Source organism: Sorex fumeus, unplaced genomic scaffold (assembly GCF_029834395.1).
Source record: "Sorex fumeus unplaced genomic scaffold, SorFum_2.1 ptg000063l, whole genome shotgun sequence".
Lineage (NCBI taxonomy): Eukaryota > Metazoa > Chordata > Mammalia > Eulipotyphla > Soricidae > Sorex > Sorex fumeus.
Window position 1 is genome coordinate 56,993,949 of NW_026606120.1, and position 20,707 is coordinate 57,014,655.

General features: G+C 48.8%; 1 protein-coding gene across 1 annotated transcript; it reads right to left on the reverse strand.

Annotated features, from left to right (window-relative positions):
• Positions 1-1,819: 1,819 nt before the first annotated feature.
• DUSP14 (dual specificity phosphatase 14) lies at positions 1,820-20,499 on the reverse strand. The gene is made up of 3 exons (XM_056127142.1): positions 20,370-20,499; positions 5,059-5,148; positions 1,820-2,878 (listed from the first exon to the last, which is right to left on the reverse strand). Exon 3 carries the CDS (start codon positions 2,783-2,785, stop codon positions 2,189-2,191), a length of 597 nt encoding a protein of 198 aa, XP_055983117.1. The 5' UTR covers positions 2,786-2,878; positions 5,059-5,148; positions 20,370-20,499; the 3' UTR covers positions 1,820-2,188.
• Positions 20,500-20,707: the final 208 nt, after the last annotated feature.

The following is a 20,707-nucleotide window of genomic DNA, read 5'->3' on the forward strand; positions in this document are numbered from 1 at the left end:
ATCCCTGGCACCTGTGTGGTTCTCCAAGCACCAGTGGGAGTGACCCCTACGCATCACTGGGTGTGGCCCAAAAAAACAAAAACAAAAGCACAATTATACTTAAAAGGTGTTAGACTTGGAGCTAGAAAAATAGTACAGTCTTTAAGACACTTGCCTTGCACATGGCTTACCCAGGTTCTATCCCCAGTACTCCTTATGATCCCCTAAGTCCACCAGCAGTTATCCCTCATGCATAACCAGGAGTAAGACCTGCATATAGCCAGGGATAATCCCCCCCAAAAAAATGTTGGGTTTTCTAAGTACAAAAATGTTTCTGGGGCCCTAAGAGACAGGTAGGTAGAGTTCTTGCCTTGCATATATCCAACTCAGTTCAACCCCCAGCACTACGTATGTTCCTCCGCACACCACCCAGTCACCCCTATGTACAGAGCCAAAAGCAGGCCCTAGTGTGTGATTTTCCCACAATGCCCCCCCCCACCCTTCCCAAAAAAGGAATTTGCTCTCTTTTTTTTTTTGTCACAGTAGAGTGCTAGGATTTCTCTAGGAAATATTCCTTAATTACCTGGGGATTTATTTGGGGTCTTATAGGGCTTGAGGTGAGTTCACTTTCCTGCTAACTGTCCTGATCCCCTTGCATTGTTCTCTACTCCAGAGAATGTGCTAGTATCATCTGTACAGGGGCCTCTGGCTTCCCACAGAAGCCAGTTCTTGATTTTCATTCCCCTACTCAAGACACTGGTGTGTGTTTGTAAAAGTGAGCAAGTGGAAAATCAGGAAAGGTAGAATTTAGATGGAAACCATTGCCACAGCCCACGTAAATTCTGGAAGATTTTGTTTATATAAATATGCAGCCACTGGCAGTGTTCTTTCTGGCCTCTTGCTGGCACACATCAAAAGTCTAGAAAATCACTGTGGATGAGGAGCCGCATCCTGCCTGGTACAGGAAGTGACATCAGACTGTGCTGCTAACAGTGGCATCTAAGTCTGAGAGTAAGGGGCAGACTTGGGCAGTGCCTGATGGCATTCTCAGGAGAATGTGATGAAGATAAACTCATTAAGCTTTTCCCCAGTGTGTTGTCAGAGGTGTTAGGACCCATGACCAGGGTAACATTTCCAAACTGCGGCAGAGGAAGATGTTAGTTACCCTCACCTGTAGTGAGGTTTGGTCCCAAACATCTGTGGGTGTGAAGAGCCTGAGTCAGCATGCCTTTTGGTAAAAACCCAGCTCTGGGTTGAAGGGTCCAATGCTTTGGCATCCTCCAAAAGACAACAAAAACTTTATCTTTTCTTTCATCTCGTATCATGAATATGAGTATCTGCCAGTTTCCTGACTGAGTGGTACTCAGTCTCTGTGCTCAGGAATCACTTCTGGCAGTGTTCAGGGGACTGTGTGTGGTGCCAGAGTTCATCACCATCAGTCGCGTGTAAGGCAAGCTTCTGCCCCCCCCCCCCCCAGCCCCCTGATATATATTTTTTTTTCTTTTTCTTTAAGTACTGTTCTTAATGTCACCAGAACTTTTCTTTATACAACTGTTGGAACACAATTTCTTCCATCAATACATACATACACACATGCCCTGAGAATATTAGTAAGAATTCTAATGTTAAGCAGATATATTTATTAAAAATAATGCTAATGGAACCCTGGGACACATTGACTCCAAGAGGGTCTTTGCAGCAGATTTCATTCTATTTAACAAGATGATGGAGTGTTTTCACTTACAGAGTCACTAATAGGAGGGAAAAGAAGAGAAGGGCTGGAGCTGGTGTCAGCCTTGGACAGAGTCGGCCTCAGGGCTGTAAGCAAGGCCCAGAGAGATTTGTTTGTGTTTGTTATTTTTCTACTGAGCTCCCCTCACACCTGTTGTGATCACAAAGGCATGGGAGTCAGCACAGAGCAGAATCAGTTTATTAAACTGTCCAGATTGTTAAAAATGATTAAAAGCCAGTTAAAGATTTTCATAAACACTATTCCAAAATGTTGATTTAAAAATGTTACTAGCAATGTATACTTTCCCCTTATGTTCCTCCCGTCCCTAGGTCTTAAAATAAATTTCAACACCCAGTGTAAAAAACACTTCAGGGAGAACCAGAGTCAACCATTGGAAAAGAAAGGTGACGAGGGACGTGGACGGTGGGTAGCAGCTGCTGGTACTGCGCCGGGGGGCTGCTGCGGGTGCCAGTGGCATCACATCCCCCAGTAAGGCATCAGGTGTCGGGACTCTTTCTCGTAGACGTCCGGGACTATGCCATAAGGTGTCTGTACCATTTTCACTGTTGACTTCCCAAAGAGCTGGCGCTCGTAGTCTATGAGCTGTCTCCAGAAGCCCACGTTGGGCCTGATGACGGGCCTCCGTGCTTTCACCCAGTTGTACGCCTCCAGCAGGCACACGTTGTGGAACTTCATCAGGTACGCGATGCAGAGAGTGGCCGAGCGGCTCACCCCGGCTGCGCAGTGCACCAGCGTGGCCCCATGCTTCCTGCTCACACTGTGGATCTTGTCGGCCACTGTGTCAAAGTACAGTCCGATGGGGGCGTGAGGCATGTCGGCCAGAGGCACTTTAACATACTCGAACTGGGGCCAGTTGAAGTTGGGGATCTCGATGGTGGCGTTCACGATGCAGGTGATGCCACGTGCCTGGAGGAGGTGCCGGTTGGAGGCCACGCTGCCCCTGCCCAGGAACAGGGAGGAGGTGATCTGGGCGATGCCTCCTATGTCGCCCTCGGAAATCATACGAGGGGCCATGAGTGTCCGTGGGAGCGTGCTGTGACCTCTGGAGCTCATGAAGACGCCGGCGGTCACACTCGCATCCTTGGGGGCAACACCGGAGTGTGCGTGCCGCCTTCCGCCCAGCAGTCCGAACTGACCGTTTCCTTCCTGAAACACAGGGATCTGTCATTGATCTGACACTCAAGTGATTGAATACAGCCTTTGGCGGGGTTTGTAGGATGGGCCGGTAAGAGGCTGAGAAGGTTGTTTTCTATAATAGATTGTGCACTTGAACGGATGGAGGTAAATCAATTTCTCCTGACCAGCTACTGGCGAAAGCAATTGATTTTCCATTGGCAATGGAAAATCAATGTGGAACTCAGCTCTGGTGATTGTTTAAAAAAGGCGGGGGCGGGGGAAGGGCACTAGAATAAAATAGTCAACTGATTTTAGGAAAAGTCAGAGATGGGGGCTGGAGCGATAGCACAGCGATTTGCCTTGCACGCGGCCGACCCGAGTTTGATTCCCAGCATCCCATATGGTCCCCTGAGCATTGCCAGGAGTAATTCCTGAGTGCATCACCAGGTGTGAACCAAAAAGCAAAAAAAAATAAAGTTAAAGAGAAACAGGTCCACTGATTCCTGAGCAAGTCTTCAGGGTCTTGCCCTCTTTGGGGGGTGAGGGAGCATCTTCCTGGCAGTGCTGGAGGGCTATGTGTTGTCAGGAATCAATCGGGTGGGCAACATGCAGGGCATGTGTCTATACTCTCTGGCTATTTGTTGGCTTTTGCGGGAGGGGGTGCTGCACCCAGCAGTACTCAGGGACTAGGGCCTCCCGCTGCAAAACATGCACTCCAGCTCAGAGCACGTGCTTTCTGGACCAGGTTCTTACTCTTGTTGAAGAGCAATGAGTGATGTTTCCTGCTAATGAAGAAATGGAATTCTGACCCCTCCTTAGAGACTTTGGAGGCAGAGGGTAGAGGTCACACCTGGGGACCATGAAGTGTCTTGGAGATCAAACCAGGGCTGGCCACATGCCAAGGCAGGCACTTATAACCTGTTTATCTGGACCACACATGTTTTTTTCATACACTCGCTTGTCTCCTCAGAATGGCTATAGTTTCCTAACCTAATTTTAGATCTTACAAGGTAAGTATAAAATATGATATCACATTTAAAAAGCTATGTTTAATAAATTGGCTTTATGGACTAGAAAGATACTAAATTGTAACTGAATTATATGAGAGAAACATTACAAATATATTGTTACCTTAGCTCTGTAAGGTAAGGTAAGGTAAAGGCCCTCCCGTTGATCGTCGATTTGCTCGAGCGGGCCCAGTAACGTCTCCATTGGAGACTTTGTTGTTACTGTGTTTGGCATATCAAATACTCTCGGTAGCTTGCCGGGCTCTCCGAGAGGGGCAGAGGAATCGAACTCGGGTCGGCCATGTTGGCCGCTTGTAAGGCGAACGCCCTACCGCTGTGCTATCGCTCCAGCTCTGTATTACTTTAAAAAAAAAAATAGGTAACTTCTGGCCAGAGAAAGAGCTCAAAGGACAGAGCATATGCTTTGCATAGAGGAAACCTGAGTTTGATCCCCAACATCATATGGTTCCCCAAACACTGCCAGGTGTGACCCCAAACCAAAAGATAGCTAACTCCTATTGTATCTGATGTGAACACTTTGGATATCCAACATGTTTGGGACAAAATGTGCTGCAGCATTTCCCGGAAATAATCCCTGCCAATTTGAAGGCCTCGCACTGTAGCACTGTCCTCCCATTGTTCATCGATTTGCTCGAGCGGGTACCAGTAACATCTCTATTGTGAAACTTGTTACCATTTTTGGCGTATCGACTACGCCAGTGGGAACTTGCCAGGCTCTGCCGTGCGGGCAGGATACTCTCGGTAGCTTGCTGGCCTCTCTGAGAGGGCTCTCCAGGTTGGCTGCGTGCAGGGCAAACACCTATCGGAAGGTGCGCTATCGCTCCAGCCCCTATTGGGAGGCTTAGGACTCAAAAATTCATCTTAGGTGCATTTTAGCTGATCTGTGGTTAAATGTGGTAACTTCACTGCCCTTAGTCAATACAGGGCTCAATCCTACCTACTTAGTTTCATATCCGAAGTCTACATTCTTTTCTTTAGTATTTACCCTAAAGGACATAATTTCTATTAAGTATTAGCCATGAAAAGGGAACTGTTTGGTTTCCTGGGACTTTGGGCACATTTATTCCTCTCGCCACGGAGTCCTACTGCCAGGTCCTGTGCTCCCTGGGACAGGATTTAGCTGCGCCCAGGAGACAAGGAGAGCCTCTGGTCTGCAGCCGGGAGAGCAGAGGGGCTACTCACGCGTAAGCGATCCAGCGTGCCCTGGAGTGCTGGAGCTGGATCCAGGAAGTCTTAAGCAAGAGTGCTGATCACAGCAGTCACAAATCAGATCTGCAGGTAAGACAAGGAGGCAAGAACATGGCCAGTGAGACAATTCAAGAGAAGAACGAATAGTCAAATCTTAATGCGACGAGGCCCACACAGTGCCAAACTTGGTCACAAAGGGAAATTTAAAGCGATTCAAGAGCACAGCCTAGACTGAAACCCGGTGAAACCCAAGGCGCTGCTCTCCGTGGGCACCGAGAACCCAGCCACGCAGCTCCAGAACTGGGGCTGCCCACCCTCTTGCTTGGGCAAGGAACTGGGGCTCTGCTCTGCCCACTGGGCTTCTGAAGAAGGAGTGACACAGGATTTGATGGGTTTTACTATTGAAAACCTATCACCTCTACTCCCGTTGTAGTCCTGGCTAGCCTTATTCCCAGGCAAGGCTTCTACCTAGACACGAGTTTGTGTTTTGTACACTGATATAATGGAAGCCTAGTATAAAGGGATTTATTGGGGTGGAGGGTGGGGCAGTTCTGGCTTTGGCTCAGCCTATCTTGAAGCTTGAGTATTCCTTTTTAGGGCTAAGTAGCATTCCACTGTGTGGCTACAGCATGAATGATCCACTCTACTTAGGGCATGCGTTCCTTGAGGTTCTGGGCTGTTACAAGCAGGGCTGCTGTACGTGTCCAAGCGCGGGAGGTCTTTGTGTGAACTACACCAGTCTTTCTCTGGGTTGAAACTGAGGAGCAGACAGGCCAGACCACCTAATGCGCATGTTTCAAGTTTTCTTTGCAAACAGCTATAGCTTTCTCCTGCGGTGGTTTTTTCTCCTGAGCATGTGAGAACTCGCGGGAGGGCCGGTAAAACAGTGCCGGGTCCCACCCCAGCTCTGACTCAGTGGCTGTGAATGGAGCATTTCCCAGAGCATTGTAGAGGCGGGTACTGTGCTGTGCCCCCCAGATCCTGCCCTGCCCAAACTGAGGCCCATGCACATGCAGAAGATCCCAAGTCCCTCCCAAGAAAATACCTTGCCCAAAGGGAGCCACTGCAGAGCTACCCTAAATCCTACAGCGGTCCAAGCACTTGACTTGCATGAAGCCAACCCTGATCTGATCCCCAGCACCAAATACAGTCCCTCAGCACCACGGGGCATGGTGCAAATTGTCTCGCCCCCCCCCCCAAAAAAAAGGAGCTACTGCTGCAACTGCACCCCAGGTCACACTCATCTTGGGGTATCCACATCTTGGATGACTCAGGAAGACCAAAGAAGTACCCAGAGAGGAACTCAGTGAAGTCACGTTGGAAGAGCAAGCACGCAGAGCTGCAAGGAAGCAGGCACATGTGCGTGTGCAGGAAGGCGGAGGGAAGAACATTCTGTCCTGTGACAGAGCAATCGCCTGCCACTTCCAAGTCTGTCCCTGGCAGATTCCTGAGAGTTTAAAAAGCCAAGTCACTGTGGTAAGAAACACAAAATGTGGCTTTCTAACTGAGGGCAGCGACTCCCTCTTGCAGGTCCCACCTCCTACAAGGTTTCCGTGTGACCGTGGCCAGGACATGATGAGCTTTGTGGGCAGCATCGCCCTCTGAGCCGAGCCTGCCCGGGCACCACAGACCTGCACCAGCCTTCCCCGCAGGGCCCGGGGCACCGGGTGGGGGCGCTGAGCAGGGAGAAAACAGACCAAGTCCTCAGGGCAGAAGCCAAGAGAGACAGACACGGCGCTCCGCCCTGCCACGGCTGCTGCCAGCAAAGCTGCTCAGAACACCAAAGCCAGGTCCAAGGTTTGGAAAACAACTCCTGCCGGAGAGCACTCAGAGGGCACCGGGCCTGGCAGCGCCTCCAGCACACACTCCTGGACGCTCCTGCAGAGCAGAAAAGGGGTCGGAACGAGCGAAATGATGGAGAAGGACAAGTCACGGGAAGCTTGGGGGAAGCCAAGGCTGTGGGGCTGCTGTGTGCCCGTGAGACAGGACAGTTTACACCTCTACCCCCCCCCCCCCCCAGCACTCAATGTCCCAACGGGCTCACACACCTGCCTGCCATCTGTTTTGGTTTAGGGGAAGGGGCGTTAAGCCACACGACGACACGGTGGTACACTGGGGACCATAGCAGTGCTGGGAATCACACCAGTAACTACTGCGTGCAAACCAGACACCTTAGCCCCATATGATTTCTTTGGCCCCCTAAGTATGTTCCAAATGCTACTATGAAACAAAGACCAAATCCCAGTTTATTCCTGCTGCCCGAAGTAGGAAGCTCTCCAACCTATAACAACATGTTAGTGATCTCTTTTACAAAGAGTGAATGGCTCCAGGGTGAGATGAAACAATCTTCACACACTTTCTTCTCATGAAACTTTTTTTGATCATCTTTAGTGGATTATTTATAATAAGGAATGCAAAATGAATTATTTAGGGCCTGCAATTGGTGGTTGGGAAACTTCAAAATAATGGTGTTGGGAAGGTGTAATGGTGGTGGGATTGGTGTTGGAATATTGAATGTAATTATTGTGAACAACTAAAATAAAAATTAAATAAATTTTTTGTAAAAACTCAGACGACTCCTCCCTGCAACACTCTGCCCTGCGGAAGCCATAGGCAGCTCACAGGGGGAGTCCCGAGGTACCATCACAGCAGTGACCTTTTACCCGGAGACCAAGGAAGGGCCATGCCGCTCTCCATGGAGTCCCACCTCATCTCCCAGGCACGGCATTTACTTCTTTTTTGAAAAAAAAAATTTTTTTACTTGCTGTTTTGGGTCACACCCAGCAATGCTCAGGGATTACTCCTGGCTCTGCACTCAGGAATTACTCCTGGTGGTGCTTGAGGAACCATATGGTATGCCAGGGATTAAAACCGGGTCAGCCACGTGCAAGGCAAATGCCCTTATCCACTGTACTATCGCTCTGGCCCTGCAGCATTTACTTCTTGGAGGAAAAATTTTCCCTGGCCAGGGTCATGAAGGTAGAGTGAAAGACAAAAGGAGTGTGTGTGAGTATGTGTGTGTGTGTCTGTGTGTGTGTGTGTGTGTGTGTGTGTGTGTGTGTGTGCCGTGTATCTTGCAGAATGCTCTCTCTGCTGGTCTCTGAAGGATAAACATCAGAGTACAAAGTCCTATAAAAAAGACAGGATTCACGCCTGCAGTGGCCTGTCATCTCAATGGTTCAGTATCAAAAGTGGTGGCCACACCTTGCCAGGACCCTGCAGGTACTCTATTTTTTTTTTCTTTCAAACAACTCAACTACCATGATCAGCATTTAAGGCCATTCTATCTGCTGCTTTTCTTCCTCATGTTGAATAAGCAGAAACTGGCCATAGTGCTGCTAGAATGACTGTAAAATGATCTGGCAAATATTTTTAGCTTAAGAAGTTTCAGAGGGGCGCGTCTATAACAGGTCTCTGTAAGGGTTAATACCTGGAAGGCCAAAACCACCCCCTTGTTTCCTTCTACTAAACTGCCTAGCTAGTTATTTAAAAAAAAAAAAAAAATCAAAGTCACTTTTTTTTTCCCAAAGTCACTTTTAACATTTTGGGCTGAATCAATAGTACAGCAGGTAGGGTACTTTTCTTACATGAAGCCAACCCAGGTTCAATTCCCAGCAACACTGCCAGGAGTGATCCCTGGGCATAGAACCAGGACTAAGCCCTGGAGTGCTTGGTTCTACCACGCACTGCCAGGTGAGATCCAAAAACAAAAAACAAAAAATAGAAACCATTTTAGCCTACAATGCCATAAACAAATAGTAATTAAAGAGAACAATAGCATTAAATCAGAAATGTGCTGCACTGGGAAGAAAGTTAAAAGACTCTATGGAAAAATTACTTTCTGACAGAACAATAAGAATGAAAGTTAAATATTGAGTTATGGGACAAGAGATAGTACCGCAGGTTAAGGGTTTTTTTGCCTTGCATATGGCAGACTGGGATTCAATTCCCGGAATCATATATGGTCCCCCAAGCCCTCTGGGAGTGAACCCTGAGCTTACCAGCTGGGTGTGGCCCCAAGCCATAAGTGCATAAATAAATAAATAAATAATGAGTTACTGATGCACTCAGGTAAAATTAAATAAAGAACATTCGCCAATCGTTCTTGGTTATTTAGCTAAAACATCACCATCTTACACTTGCAGAAGAGATTCGTTTTGCTTTTCCTATGACATAAATTGATTGTGACATAATGTCCTGAGAAAAAATGATAAAGGCACGTAAAGTTCCAGACAGCAAGTCCACATTCTGCTTTGGAGATTCCCAATGAAACAAGCAACCAGAGCAACTGTTAGTGGCACTGGGAAATGGTTCTCGAACACTGCCGCCGCCCGCAGGTGCAGAGTACAGTCCACGGAGGCACAGCCCCAGACTGGAAGTTTAGTCTCACTGGAGAAGTTCCCTGACTTCCAGGCCAGAAACAGAATGAGAAAAGACTGGAAGGGGATGGTCACAATTTGAGTACTATGAGGTCAAGTTTTCTGAGGGAACCAAGTGCTTTAATGCCTTTAAATTAACCTGGGTGCTTAATAGTTTATTTCGGAGTGGGAGCCACAACCCAGCAGTGCTTGGAGTACCATACAGTGCTGGGATCAGATCAGGAGGGGCTCCCACACGCACTCCAGCCCCCTTGAGCCATCTCCCTGCTTATTCCACCCCCCCTCACCAACCTGGATGTTTAAATAACATTACAGTATTTCCTGAGTTCATGCCGCATGTTCCACACTATTCTAAGGCAGTGCCAAGAGACAGCTGGCAGGATGCATTTGCCAAAGCTGAGCTCCCTTATGTCACCTCTCACCCCACACGGGAGTCACAGTCCCACCAAATGCCGGGCAGGATGGCTATTTCAATCCTCCCCTCCCCCCCCCCCCAGCCCCACGCCACCTTACCCTGGACAAGCCTCTGAAACAAAATGCAGCCACAAGTGCACAGCAGAATCAACCTTTCCAAGGCAAAGTAGGAACCCATCCTACTCTTCCACCTTTTCCTGCCAGTCAAGTTCTTGGAGGCCAGGCATCATGCTGGGAAGAAGCCCAAGATCCATGGATTGGGAGGACAGGTCGTGGTGGATGTCCTGGCTAAGAGCAAGGATCAATCACTAAACAAGAGATTCAGCAGGAATCCAGCTGTTAAGCCACCAGCAGCCTTTGGCTCCTCTGGCTGCAGCGCACCAGACATTGTGGACGATGATGGGTCGACCCCACTCTGTAATTTCCATGTTACAGGGAAAGCAAAGCAGTCTGAATACCACTGTGTGTGGTGTGGCAACCATGACCACAGCAGGGACACAAAGGTAACAGAAGACACGCCTGATGTTAGGATTGTATCCTCTTATAGAGATGATATGAGACATACATATAAAAATAGTTCGATAAGGGGACTGGGGCAATAGTACAGCAGGTAGGCTTGCCTGGCACACTGCCGACCTGGGTTCGATCCCCGGCATCCTGTATGGTCCCCCGAGTACCATCAGAAGTAATTGCTGAGTGCAGAGCCTGAAGTAAGCCCTGAGCATCACCAGGTGTGGCCCAAGAAAACAAAAACAAGTTCAACAAGAGATGCACATCAAGCAAACCAAACAAGTAGTGTAAACAGATTAAAAATTATAAAATGAGAGCAATGAAGCCACAGGGTCAAAGCAGAAGAAATAATGGTACTAAAACACCAAGATCTCTGCTTCTTGAGGAGCTGATCTCTGGACCACACCAGCATGTTTTTTCCCTCCAATCTCTCTTTTGCAGAAATCACTCCTGGCTCTGTGCTCAAGTGTCAAACTTGGATTTTTTTCACCTGCGAGGCATGTGCCCTGAACCATCTCCCCTGCCCTCTCCGAGCTACTTAACACGCACTGCCTTTCATGCCTTCCAGAGCAAGGGAATGAGGCCTGCGTTTTAACAAGCTCCCAGGGCATCTGCAGACACCCTGAAGTGTGAGGAGCACAGCTCTCTGGCTCTCATTAATCGGCCTCGCCTCATCCCACTGGGCTTGTTTTGTTCTAACCACGGGAGCACACCCCGTCTCTCGCCAAGATCAGCATCGTTCAAGCTGTCATGGTTTCCAGATGAGGATCAGAGGTAAATGGAGGGTAAGAGGCTTTCCCAGACTCTACGCAGAAAATACGTAATCACACTGGTACCACAGGAGCTGGCCTCTGTCCTTCCACTCTTAACCCATCACCACAGGTCAGCTGGTCTAACACTACCCAGATGGACATTTCCTCAAGAAAGAAGATGGAAACTGCCAAGAGGGGCCAAGGAGCACTGCTGGGCCTGAGCACAGAACCATCCAGCCCAGTCTGCCAAGTGGCACTAGGACTCAGTCTCTGCACCCCCTGAGTATTCCCTGGGAGTCCCCCCATGGCCCTCCCTGCAAAATGGGGCTCAGTGAACCAATCTGTGTCACAGCCTATATTAGTAATAGGCCTGGATTCGAGCCATAGTAACTCAAGGTCACTCAAGCACCTCAAGAAGCGATGTGCTAGAAGTAGCTCCTGAATACTACTGGGGGTGACCCCTGTCCCCCTCCACCAGAAAAAGAAAAAGAAAAAGAAAATTTCAAGAAGTCAGGGCTAGAAAAATATAGCATAGCAGGTAAGGTGTTTGCATTGCACACAGCCAACCTATGTTCAATACTCGACAACCCATGTGGTTCCCTGAACACTGCAAGCCCTGAGCACTGCTGGGGGTGACCCAAGCACCAAAAATAAATAAATTTCAAGGAGTCTTCAAAACCAATATGGAGCTGGGAAGATAATGCAAAAGGTTTAAGTGTATGCCTGATATACAGAGGCCTGGAGTTCTATCCCCACCACGGTGCCCCCACCCTGCCCAGCTTTCAATCAATCAAGTCAAGAATCTACCCTGGATTACCTGAGTACTCCTTGGTTGCTCCCAAAACAAAATTAAATACAAATCCCTGATTTTTGGTTAAGTGATCAACATTTATAAATCAAGAAGATCAGATATGTAGATACAGTCGGAACATCTAGATAGAGAACTTTATATTGATTTTGTTGGGTTTTTTTTTTGTTCGCCACACCCAGCAGTGCTCAGGGCTTATTCCTATCTCTGCGCTTAGAAATCACTTCTCAGGGGTTCAAACAATCAGACAGGGTGCCAAGGATTGAACGTGGGTCAGTTACTTACCTACCCAGTGTACAACTACTCCAGCCTCATAGATGCAATAATTTTTTTAAAAATCAGGAACAGAGGGATAGAGCAGAGTTAAGGCATGGCACTTACCTTGCATGGGGCTGACCCCGGTTCTATCCTAGCACTGCCTCTGCGCACAGAGCCAGAAGCCCTGAGCATTGCTGGGTGTGGATCCTCACATTTTTTTACTTACACCAGCAATAAAACTCAAATATATATATATATGTATATATATATTATAACTATATATGTGTATAAGCCTCAAAACTCAGAGTCACTACTGCCCTCTAAAAAGGAGGACCATGAAATTTAAAATAATACAAGTACTTCTTAAATTCAATTCCAGTCCTTTAAAGTTCACTTTTACTTTTAAGGCCAGGAAGCTAGCTTAACCTGCTGGGGCATGTGCTTCACATACAGGCAGCCTCCGCCTCACTCTACTATTGGTGAAATCAGGGGTCACCAACTATGCCTGGAAGGTTATGTTTCCGTACTGCCCATGAGCCAGCAATGGTTTATACATTTTTAATTTCAATTTTCTTTTCATGGCCCTGAGCATCAAACCCAGGGCATCACAGGTGAGAAGCATTTGCTGTACTACTGAACCACACCCCTGCTCCAGTACATTTTAAATTAAAAAAAGAAAAAGAAAATCAAAAGCATAGCATTTCATAGCAAGTAAGAAAGGCACTAACTTCATAAATGAAGTTTGACTGGAAAACAGCCAAGCTCATTTGTTACCTATTAACTCTGGCTGCCTTCACACTACAAAGGGTAGGGAGGAGGCAGCGGAGACAGCACAGCGGGTAAGGTGCTTGCCTGGTGCTTGACTTGCATTTGGCTTGCACGCGGCCAACCGGGGTTCCATCCCTGGCATCCCAAATGGTCCCCTGAGGACTCCCAGGAGTAATTCTTAAGTGCAGAACCAGGAGTAAGCCTTGAGCATGACCAGATGTGTCCCTTGCCCTGCTCCCCCCCAATAAAAAAGACTAGGGGGGGAGAGCAAACTGACAAGTGGCAAGGGAGCAGGGAGTCCAGGATGAGTACCAGGCCCTGTGGGGAACCTTACCAAGTGCTGGCCCACAGGAGGGAGGCCCCAGAGAACTGAGGAGGGAGCCAGAAGTTTAGGAGACTCTCCTTCCTGGAGATACCTTTGCTTGAAAACACCTTATTCATGCCCAAGTTTCTTGGTTTATTAATTTTAAAAAACGAAAAATTAGTTGTAACTTGGCCGGAGAGATAGTACAGCGTGCAAGGCATGTGCCTTGTATGCATCCAAGCCAGGTTTGATCGCTAGCATCTCATATAGTCCTCTGAGCCCGTCCAAGAGTGATCCCTGAACACCAGAAGGAGGCAGGGAGACAGCTCAAAACGCTGGAACTCACACTCTGCAAGTCACTTCACTGTCACTGTCACTGTCCTCCCATTGTTCATCGATTTGCTCCAGCGGGCCCAGTAACATTGTGAGACTTGTTACTGTGTCTGGCATACTCTGCATGTAGGACCCCAAATTTAATTCCCTGCAGCACAGCTATCCCAGGAGCATCAAAAATGACCCCACGCACTGCAAGTAGCCTTGTGCACTGCTGGGTGTGGCCCCCAAACAACCCCCAAATTACAAATAACTATTTACTACCTAAGCAAAAAAGCTTTCATGCAAATAAATACCAAACATAAGGCTGGAGTGATAGGACAGTGGGTAAGGTGTTTGCCTTGCACACAGCCCACGTGACAAACCCGAGTTTGATTCCTCTGCCCCTCTTGGAGAGCCCGACAAGATACCAAGAATATCACACCTGTATGGCAAAGCCTGGCAAACTACCTGTGATGTATTCGATATGCTGAACACAGTAACAACAAGTGTCACGATGGAGACGTTACTGGGTCCATTCGAGCATACTGATGAAGAATGGGCGGACAGTACAGTGCAGTGCAGAGCAATCCAATCTTTCTCCACTAAGCCTTAAGGAAGAAATAATAAGTGGACCTCAAACTTACTTTCTATTTTTCAGAGCACCATCTGCCGTGCCCAGGTTCAAACCTGGGTTGGCCGCATGAAGACAAGCACCTTCCCCCCTCACACTCACTCTCTCTGTGTTAGGCTGCTGAAAGCATCCCCCTCTCTCAAGAAAGATTTCCCCTGAGGGGCTTTCCTCTTTCTAAGGCTCCAGAGCTCAGCTCTGCTGCTCAGAGAGAGACAGACTGAGCTAAGAGCTGGCCCGTGGGAGGCCCTCAACCAACACCTGCATTCAGTCACTCAGTGACTGTCCTGACGTGACCTGTCATTCCCATGGCTCCTGCTGCCCCTCTCCCGGCCTCTCCCCACCTCTCTCTCTCACACACCCACCCACACCCAGACCGGACACTGGCACAGGCAAATATGCCCAAACAGAAGTCTCTGACCTTAGTAGCCTGGAGCCGGTCTAACCAGAAAGCAGAATTTCAGAATATTTTTTGGGGGGGGGTGTGGGTGGGAGGGTTGGGGGGGAGCATACCCAGTTGTGCTCAGGGTTTACTCAGGCTCATACTGAGGGACCATTCCTAATGGGATCAGGGGATCATAGTGCCAGAGATCAATCCCAGGTCAGTCGGGTGCAAGGCAAATGCCCTATCGGCTGTACTACTGCTTTGGCCCCAGAGAGCAGAATTTCTTTCTACCGAAACTAGTTCTAGGTTACCTCTACCATGAAGGACGAGGGAAGGTTGAGAGAAAATTACAGACTATAAGCAGGTGCATTTTTCCCCCAACAAAGCAGCCCTAGTACCTTAGGAATTGCCAAAGTGGGGTGAGCCACAGTGGGTGCTGACTGCCTCTTGCAGGAGCTGCACAGGCACCCCAGCAGGTGAGCCTGGCCCTCCATGGCTCCATGCACCAGGCTGGGCCCTGCACCTGCCACCAACCACGGGACTGCGTGTTCGGGACCGGGCGAGACAAGCATTCAGCAGCACGGAGCAAGTCACAGGGCAAGGCGTCTGCAGCCTGGGAGGCAGCACTCAAGACCCTGAAAAGACTTGAAGATGGGGGCAGGAGAGGAGACGAGTACATACAGGGGGTAAGGCACTGGCCCTACGTGCTCCTGACCCCTGTCCTGGTTCAATCCCCAATACTGCATATGGGTCCCTTGAGCATAGAGCCAGGAGTAAGCCCTGAGCACCACTGGGTATGGCTCCAAAATTCAGTGCAGACAAATGCGCGCACTGTGCACACGCACACACACACACATGCACACACACACACACACACACACACACACACACACACACTCACACACAAGAAAACACTGTGGATAAGAGCAAACACAGTGAATTTCCATGCAGGAATGAGGAGTAAATCAGTGCGGGCTAGTACAATGCCACTCCTAACTGCCCACCCTCAGCGGACAATAGAGAAATGAGCCGTTTAAAAATGGTTCATTTAAAAATGCACCAACTGGGGGAATGGGGTGTGGGAGGGATACTGGGGTCAGTGGTGGTGGAGAATGGGCACTGGTGGAGGGATGGGTACTCGATCATTGTATAACTGAAACCCAAGCACAAAAATTTATAAGTCTACAACTATACCTCATGGTGTTTCACTAATTAAAAATTTAAAAATAAATAAAAATGCACCAACTACAGTCACAGGCAACAGCATGCACAACTTCAAAAATATGATGCTGGCTCACTGTTCAAGCCCATGTTCTTCCTTGAAGACATCTCTCGCTTGCTTGACTCTGTGTCTTTTTGTTTGTGACATTTTTTCCACTCTCAAGAAACCTGTGTTCTCTCTTAAACATTTATTTCCTCTCTTCTTCTCCCCTCACATCTTTCTAAGTAAGTTTCGTTCAATAAAAACAATCTTTAGCCTGGTAGGGTGTGCGCCTTGCACAAAGTCAACCTAGGTTCATTCCCCGGCACCCTGTATGGTCCCTTCTATGTGATTCCTGAGCACAGAGCCAGGAGTAATCCCGGAATATAGCCAGGTGTGCCCCTCCAAAAAAACTTAAATAAAAAATATTGGGGCCAGAGCGATAGTACAGTGAGTAAGGCGTTTGCCTTGCACGCGGCCAACCCAGGTTCAATCCCCAGCATCCCATATAGACCCCAAGCACTGCCAGGACTTGAGTGCAGAGCCAGGAGTAACCCCTGAGTGCAGAGCCAGGAGTAACCCCTGAGCTTGCTGAGTGAGACCTAAAAAGAAAAATAAATCTTGCTTCAGTAATAACAATAATAATGCTGACACCAGGCAGAATTTGAAAGCCCTGTCTCCACATGGTCCCACAAAGACCAGTAGGACCAATCTTCAAAGCAAAATAGGAAGTAGCTACTGAGCACTGATACCCTTGGTGTGGCTATACACACACACACACACACACACACACACACACACACTACAAGAACTTAAAGAAAAATATTGGGTATATCCACATAATGCTAAAAATAGGCAAAACAAAGTCATGCTTAGATTGCTAAACAGGGAATAAAAAATAACAAGGAGGGGAACTTGACCAATAATACACCAGGTAGGGCGCTTGCCTTGCATGTGCCTGACCTGAGTTGGATCCTGGGCATCCCACATGGTCCCCTGAGCACTGCCGGGAATGCACAAGTGCAGGCAGTGCCAGGAGTAATCCCTGGGATTACATAAAAAAAAATTAGAGAGGAGGAGAGAGAGATAGTACAAAAGTTAAGGCACTTGCTCTGCTTGTGGCCATTCCCAGTTTGATCCCAGGTACCACAAACTATCCCCCAAGCGCAGAGCCAAGAGAGAGTCTGCCTCAAGCAGGTGTAAAAACAGGTGTAGCCCCAGCTCCCACTAGCTATATATACACTAGCTATATATATATGTATATGTATATATATGTATATGTATATATATGTATATATATATACATACACACTCAAAGACAGACAGAAAAAGGAAATGGCCAAAGAGACAATAGCAAATAAGGCTCTTGCCTTGCACATATCCAACCCAGATTCAATCCCTAGAACCACACAATAGTGGTTTATGCCCCTATGGAATGTTTCATGTATGGAGTTTTTGGTTTGGGGTTTTTTTATTTTTTTGGTTTGTTTGGTTTTGAGCCACACCCTGTGATTCTCGGGGCTTATTCCTACCTCTGTGCCAGGGTATGACCCCTGACAGGGCTCAGGGAACTGAATGGGGTGCTGGGATCCACATGGGGCGCTGGGATCAAGCCCAGGTCAGCCTCATACAAGGCAAACCTTATCTTCAGTACTACTGCTCCACCCCCTCTCACATTTCATAAGTCATTATTCACAATAAAACCAAAAAAAAAGTCAAATCTATACAAGTTGGATTTTCAGAACCATTAACAGTTCTGGGGGGGGGGGGGGAAGCACTTCCTCTTGGAGTGTCTCAGCGTGGGCTCTATTTAGGAGGTCAGGTTTAGGGCTTCATTTGCCTTTCACCCCCTGTATTCAACACAATTCCTGTAGCATGGCAAAATGCTTCCCCCCAAAAAAACTCATAAACTTCTGAAATGAATTTTGTTTTAATTCGCCCTTTTCCTGAAATTACTGAGCTCTTCCCACACTAACACTTCCTTTTGTCGTCACCCCAGCAAAGCTCTTGCTCATAAATAACTAAAGCTACCACCTTAAATGTTCTCTCTGTAAGTTTATACTCAGACGGTTGCTTTAGCAACTCTCCCAGCTTCCACTTCCTTTTGTGCTTCCTTAGAGGCAATGAAAAGGTGAACATATTAGTAGTAGTCCACCTTTTTTTTTTAAACGGAAAAGTTTTTATTTGTAATTAAAAATAAGGCCTAGGCTCTTAATGACTTAACTGGTTTGAAGTCAAGTTGTTTAAGAAATTTCTCTTTTGTTCTTTATGCTGAGAAATACTATCAAGGTTCATAAAGCTTTACAATCAGCTTGTACTTAAAAGGCACAGTACTTGTTCTATACACAAGCCCAATCTCTATGAACAGAACCAGTTTTTATAATTTCACAATAAACTTTAAAACATCACGCTGTGCAATGAAACACTTATGAAAATGCTTACAAAATTCTAAGAGATACACACAAAATTGTGTGAGTGATGATGAGAGTGGGTAATTTAAAGGGCTGGAGTGCATGCTTAGCATTCAGGATGCCGGGGTCAATCACCTAGCATTACCCAGCATCAAACAACATCACACAGCATCACACAGCATCAGACACTTTCCTCCCTCCACAAGCAACCCTTATACATCTAGCCCCTGAGCACCGCCAGGTAGGTCCTCCCCCCAAGGAAAGATCTTCAAACTTCATCTGTAGTTTTCATTTTTTTAAAAAAAGGAAATGATTAAAATATTTCTTGTGATAATTTCTTTTGATAACGTGTTTCATCCTCCTTGCCTCCAAATAAAATTCCAATTGCCAAGGCACCCACCCCACACAAACCCCCTCCCTAAAGGTCACCTTTTAAAAATACATTATCAAGGACTTCCTGGCCTTATGCAACTGGCCGGCATTTTCGGACATGAATATATATTTATGCCATTTCGCAAAAGAATATTCCAGAAATCATACCTGCAAAATCAACCCACATGAATGACTTCAGATGAGACACGTTCAATACTGATGTTTTAAAAAGACTTGGAATGAAGGAAACCGGCTCCTGTTTTGTAGGGGGAAGCCAAAAATATCAAGCAACAACCTCTCCTCCCCCAAGCGTCAGAGGATGAGTCAGAGCTGGAGGCAGTACCGGGGCCCAAGTGTCAAAGCTGCCTGTGCGTGGAGCCAGCCTACCTACGCCCAGCAACCCTCCTCCCGTCCAGGGTCCCTGCTGTGAATTCTCAGGTGTCTCTAGCAAAGGCAGTTATTCTTGGGGGAGGGGAGGGTGGGGCGAAGAGTGCATCACTACCAGCATTCCTAAGGGGAGTCCAAGAATGGGGGCCTTTATGAGCCCAGAACAAGAGACAATCACCAAATGCTGCAGCTTCAGGGAACTCCCAGACACACAACTTTGTCAAGAATATAGCACCTTTGTTCCCTCACTAGAAAGACCGGGGACTCTGGAGAGAGAAGCTGTGACTTGCCCAGTATCGCTTTACTTGGTGACAGAGTGGAGTCCCCAGCCTGGGGCTGCTGCCTGGAGCGGTCCCCGCCTTTGACTTTTCTTGACTGTGCTCGGGCGGATGTTCCCACATCGCATTATTTAAATAAACTCCGATGGGCTGGGAATGACAGGCTGCTCCCGGTTCAACATCTTGGTCCTTAACCTTAAATATGGAAGTGCTAAATTTAAGATTAGGACAGAATCGGGACTTGGCTCTCTGCTCCGTTTGGGGGTTTGACTTATTATTATTTTTAACATCTGAAAAAAGGGGAACGGTACGGTCCTCAGCCACCGTCTTTTATAAAACGATCCCGAGAACAACTAGCTAGTTAATATATGCTAATAGCTTGGAGGTCCTGCTGGATGAAAAGTACCAAGGTAGTTATAAAGATGAAAAAAAAAATTTTTTTAAACAACTCCCTGCACAGTAGAACCTTTGGAAGTCCGTCCTTCCCTTGCCGCGGCGAAGCAGTAACCATAACACTGGCTGATATCATAGGCAACATCCACCTAAATAAAATATAGTTACACAACCCACTTAAGGCCGCTGCCGCACGCCTCTCTCCCCCGGGACACGCAGACCGCAACTCAACTTCGCTTCCGAGCGAGCGCAGCACTTGGAAGGTTCGCGCCGCGCACCCCAATCTGCCGCCGCAGCAGCGAGAATACTCAAGTTGAGCACTTGGCACGACTGAAAGTCAAGTTGCTGCGTCCACCACTGCACCAGGCACCTTCGCAAGATGCAAGGGAGGAAAAAAAAAAGCGGCGGGCTGCTAGCACGGCCCGGGCTGCAGCCGGGAGAGGGGGCGGGGACGCGACCGGCGAGCTGGGGACGCGCGGGGGACAGCGGGAAGCGGACAGGAGCCCACCCCGGGGATGCTGAGCTCGCGCGGAGCAGCCAGAAGAGCGAACGTCCGCGGCCCGTGGCTCACCCCCCGGGGAGCAGCGGTGGGGGGTGGGGGGAAATGGGGTGGCGCGGAGAGGGGTGCTCTCAGCGTCCCGCCGCTGCCCCGCTGCGGGGCGCGGGCACAAAGTTTCCGGAGATGCGGGTGGGCCGGGAGCTGCCCGCCCCCCACCCCCCGAGTCCCCGCGGAGCCCCTTACCGCCCGGTCCGGCGCGCCGCTGCGGGGTCCGTCGTCCTGCGAGGCTCGCGGCTTCTGCGGGCTGCGCGCCGCGCTCCCTCCCTCTTCTCTCCGCCCGCGCCCGGGGCGGGCCGTGCGCACGCTCCCTGCGCCCCGCGTCCTGCCCGCGGGGGGGCGCCCGCGGCGGGGGCGGGGCCGGCCGCGGGGGGACGCGCGTGCGCGCGGGGCCCGCGCCGCTCCCCGCCCCCCGCCCCCCGCCACCCCACCGCCGCCGCCCCAGGGGCGTCCCGGCTTCCCGGCCCCGGCATCGGCTCTGCGGGGCGTCCCGTGTCCCGGGGGTTGGTGGGGGGGGCTGCGGG

Bases quoted from the DNA above. Each gene is read 5' to 3' on its own strand.
- DUSP14 (XM_056127142.1), bottom strand. From the start codon at position 2,785: ATGAGCTCCAGAGGTCACAGCACGCTCCCACGGACACTCATGGCCCCT.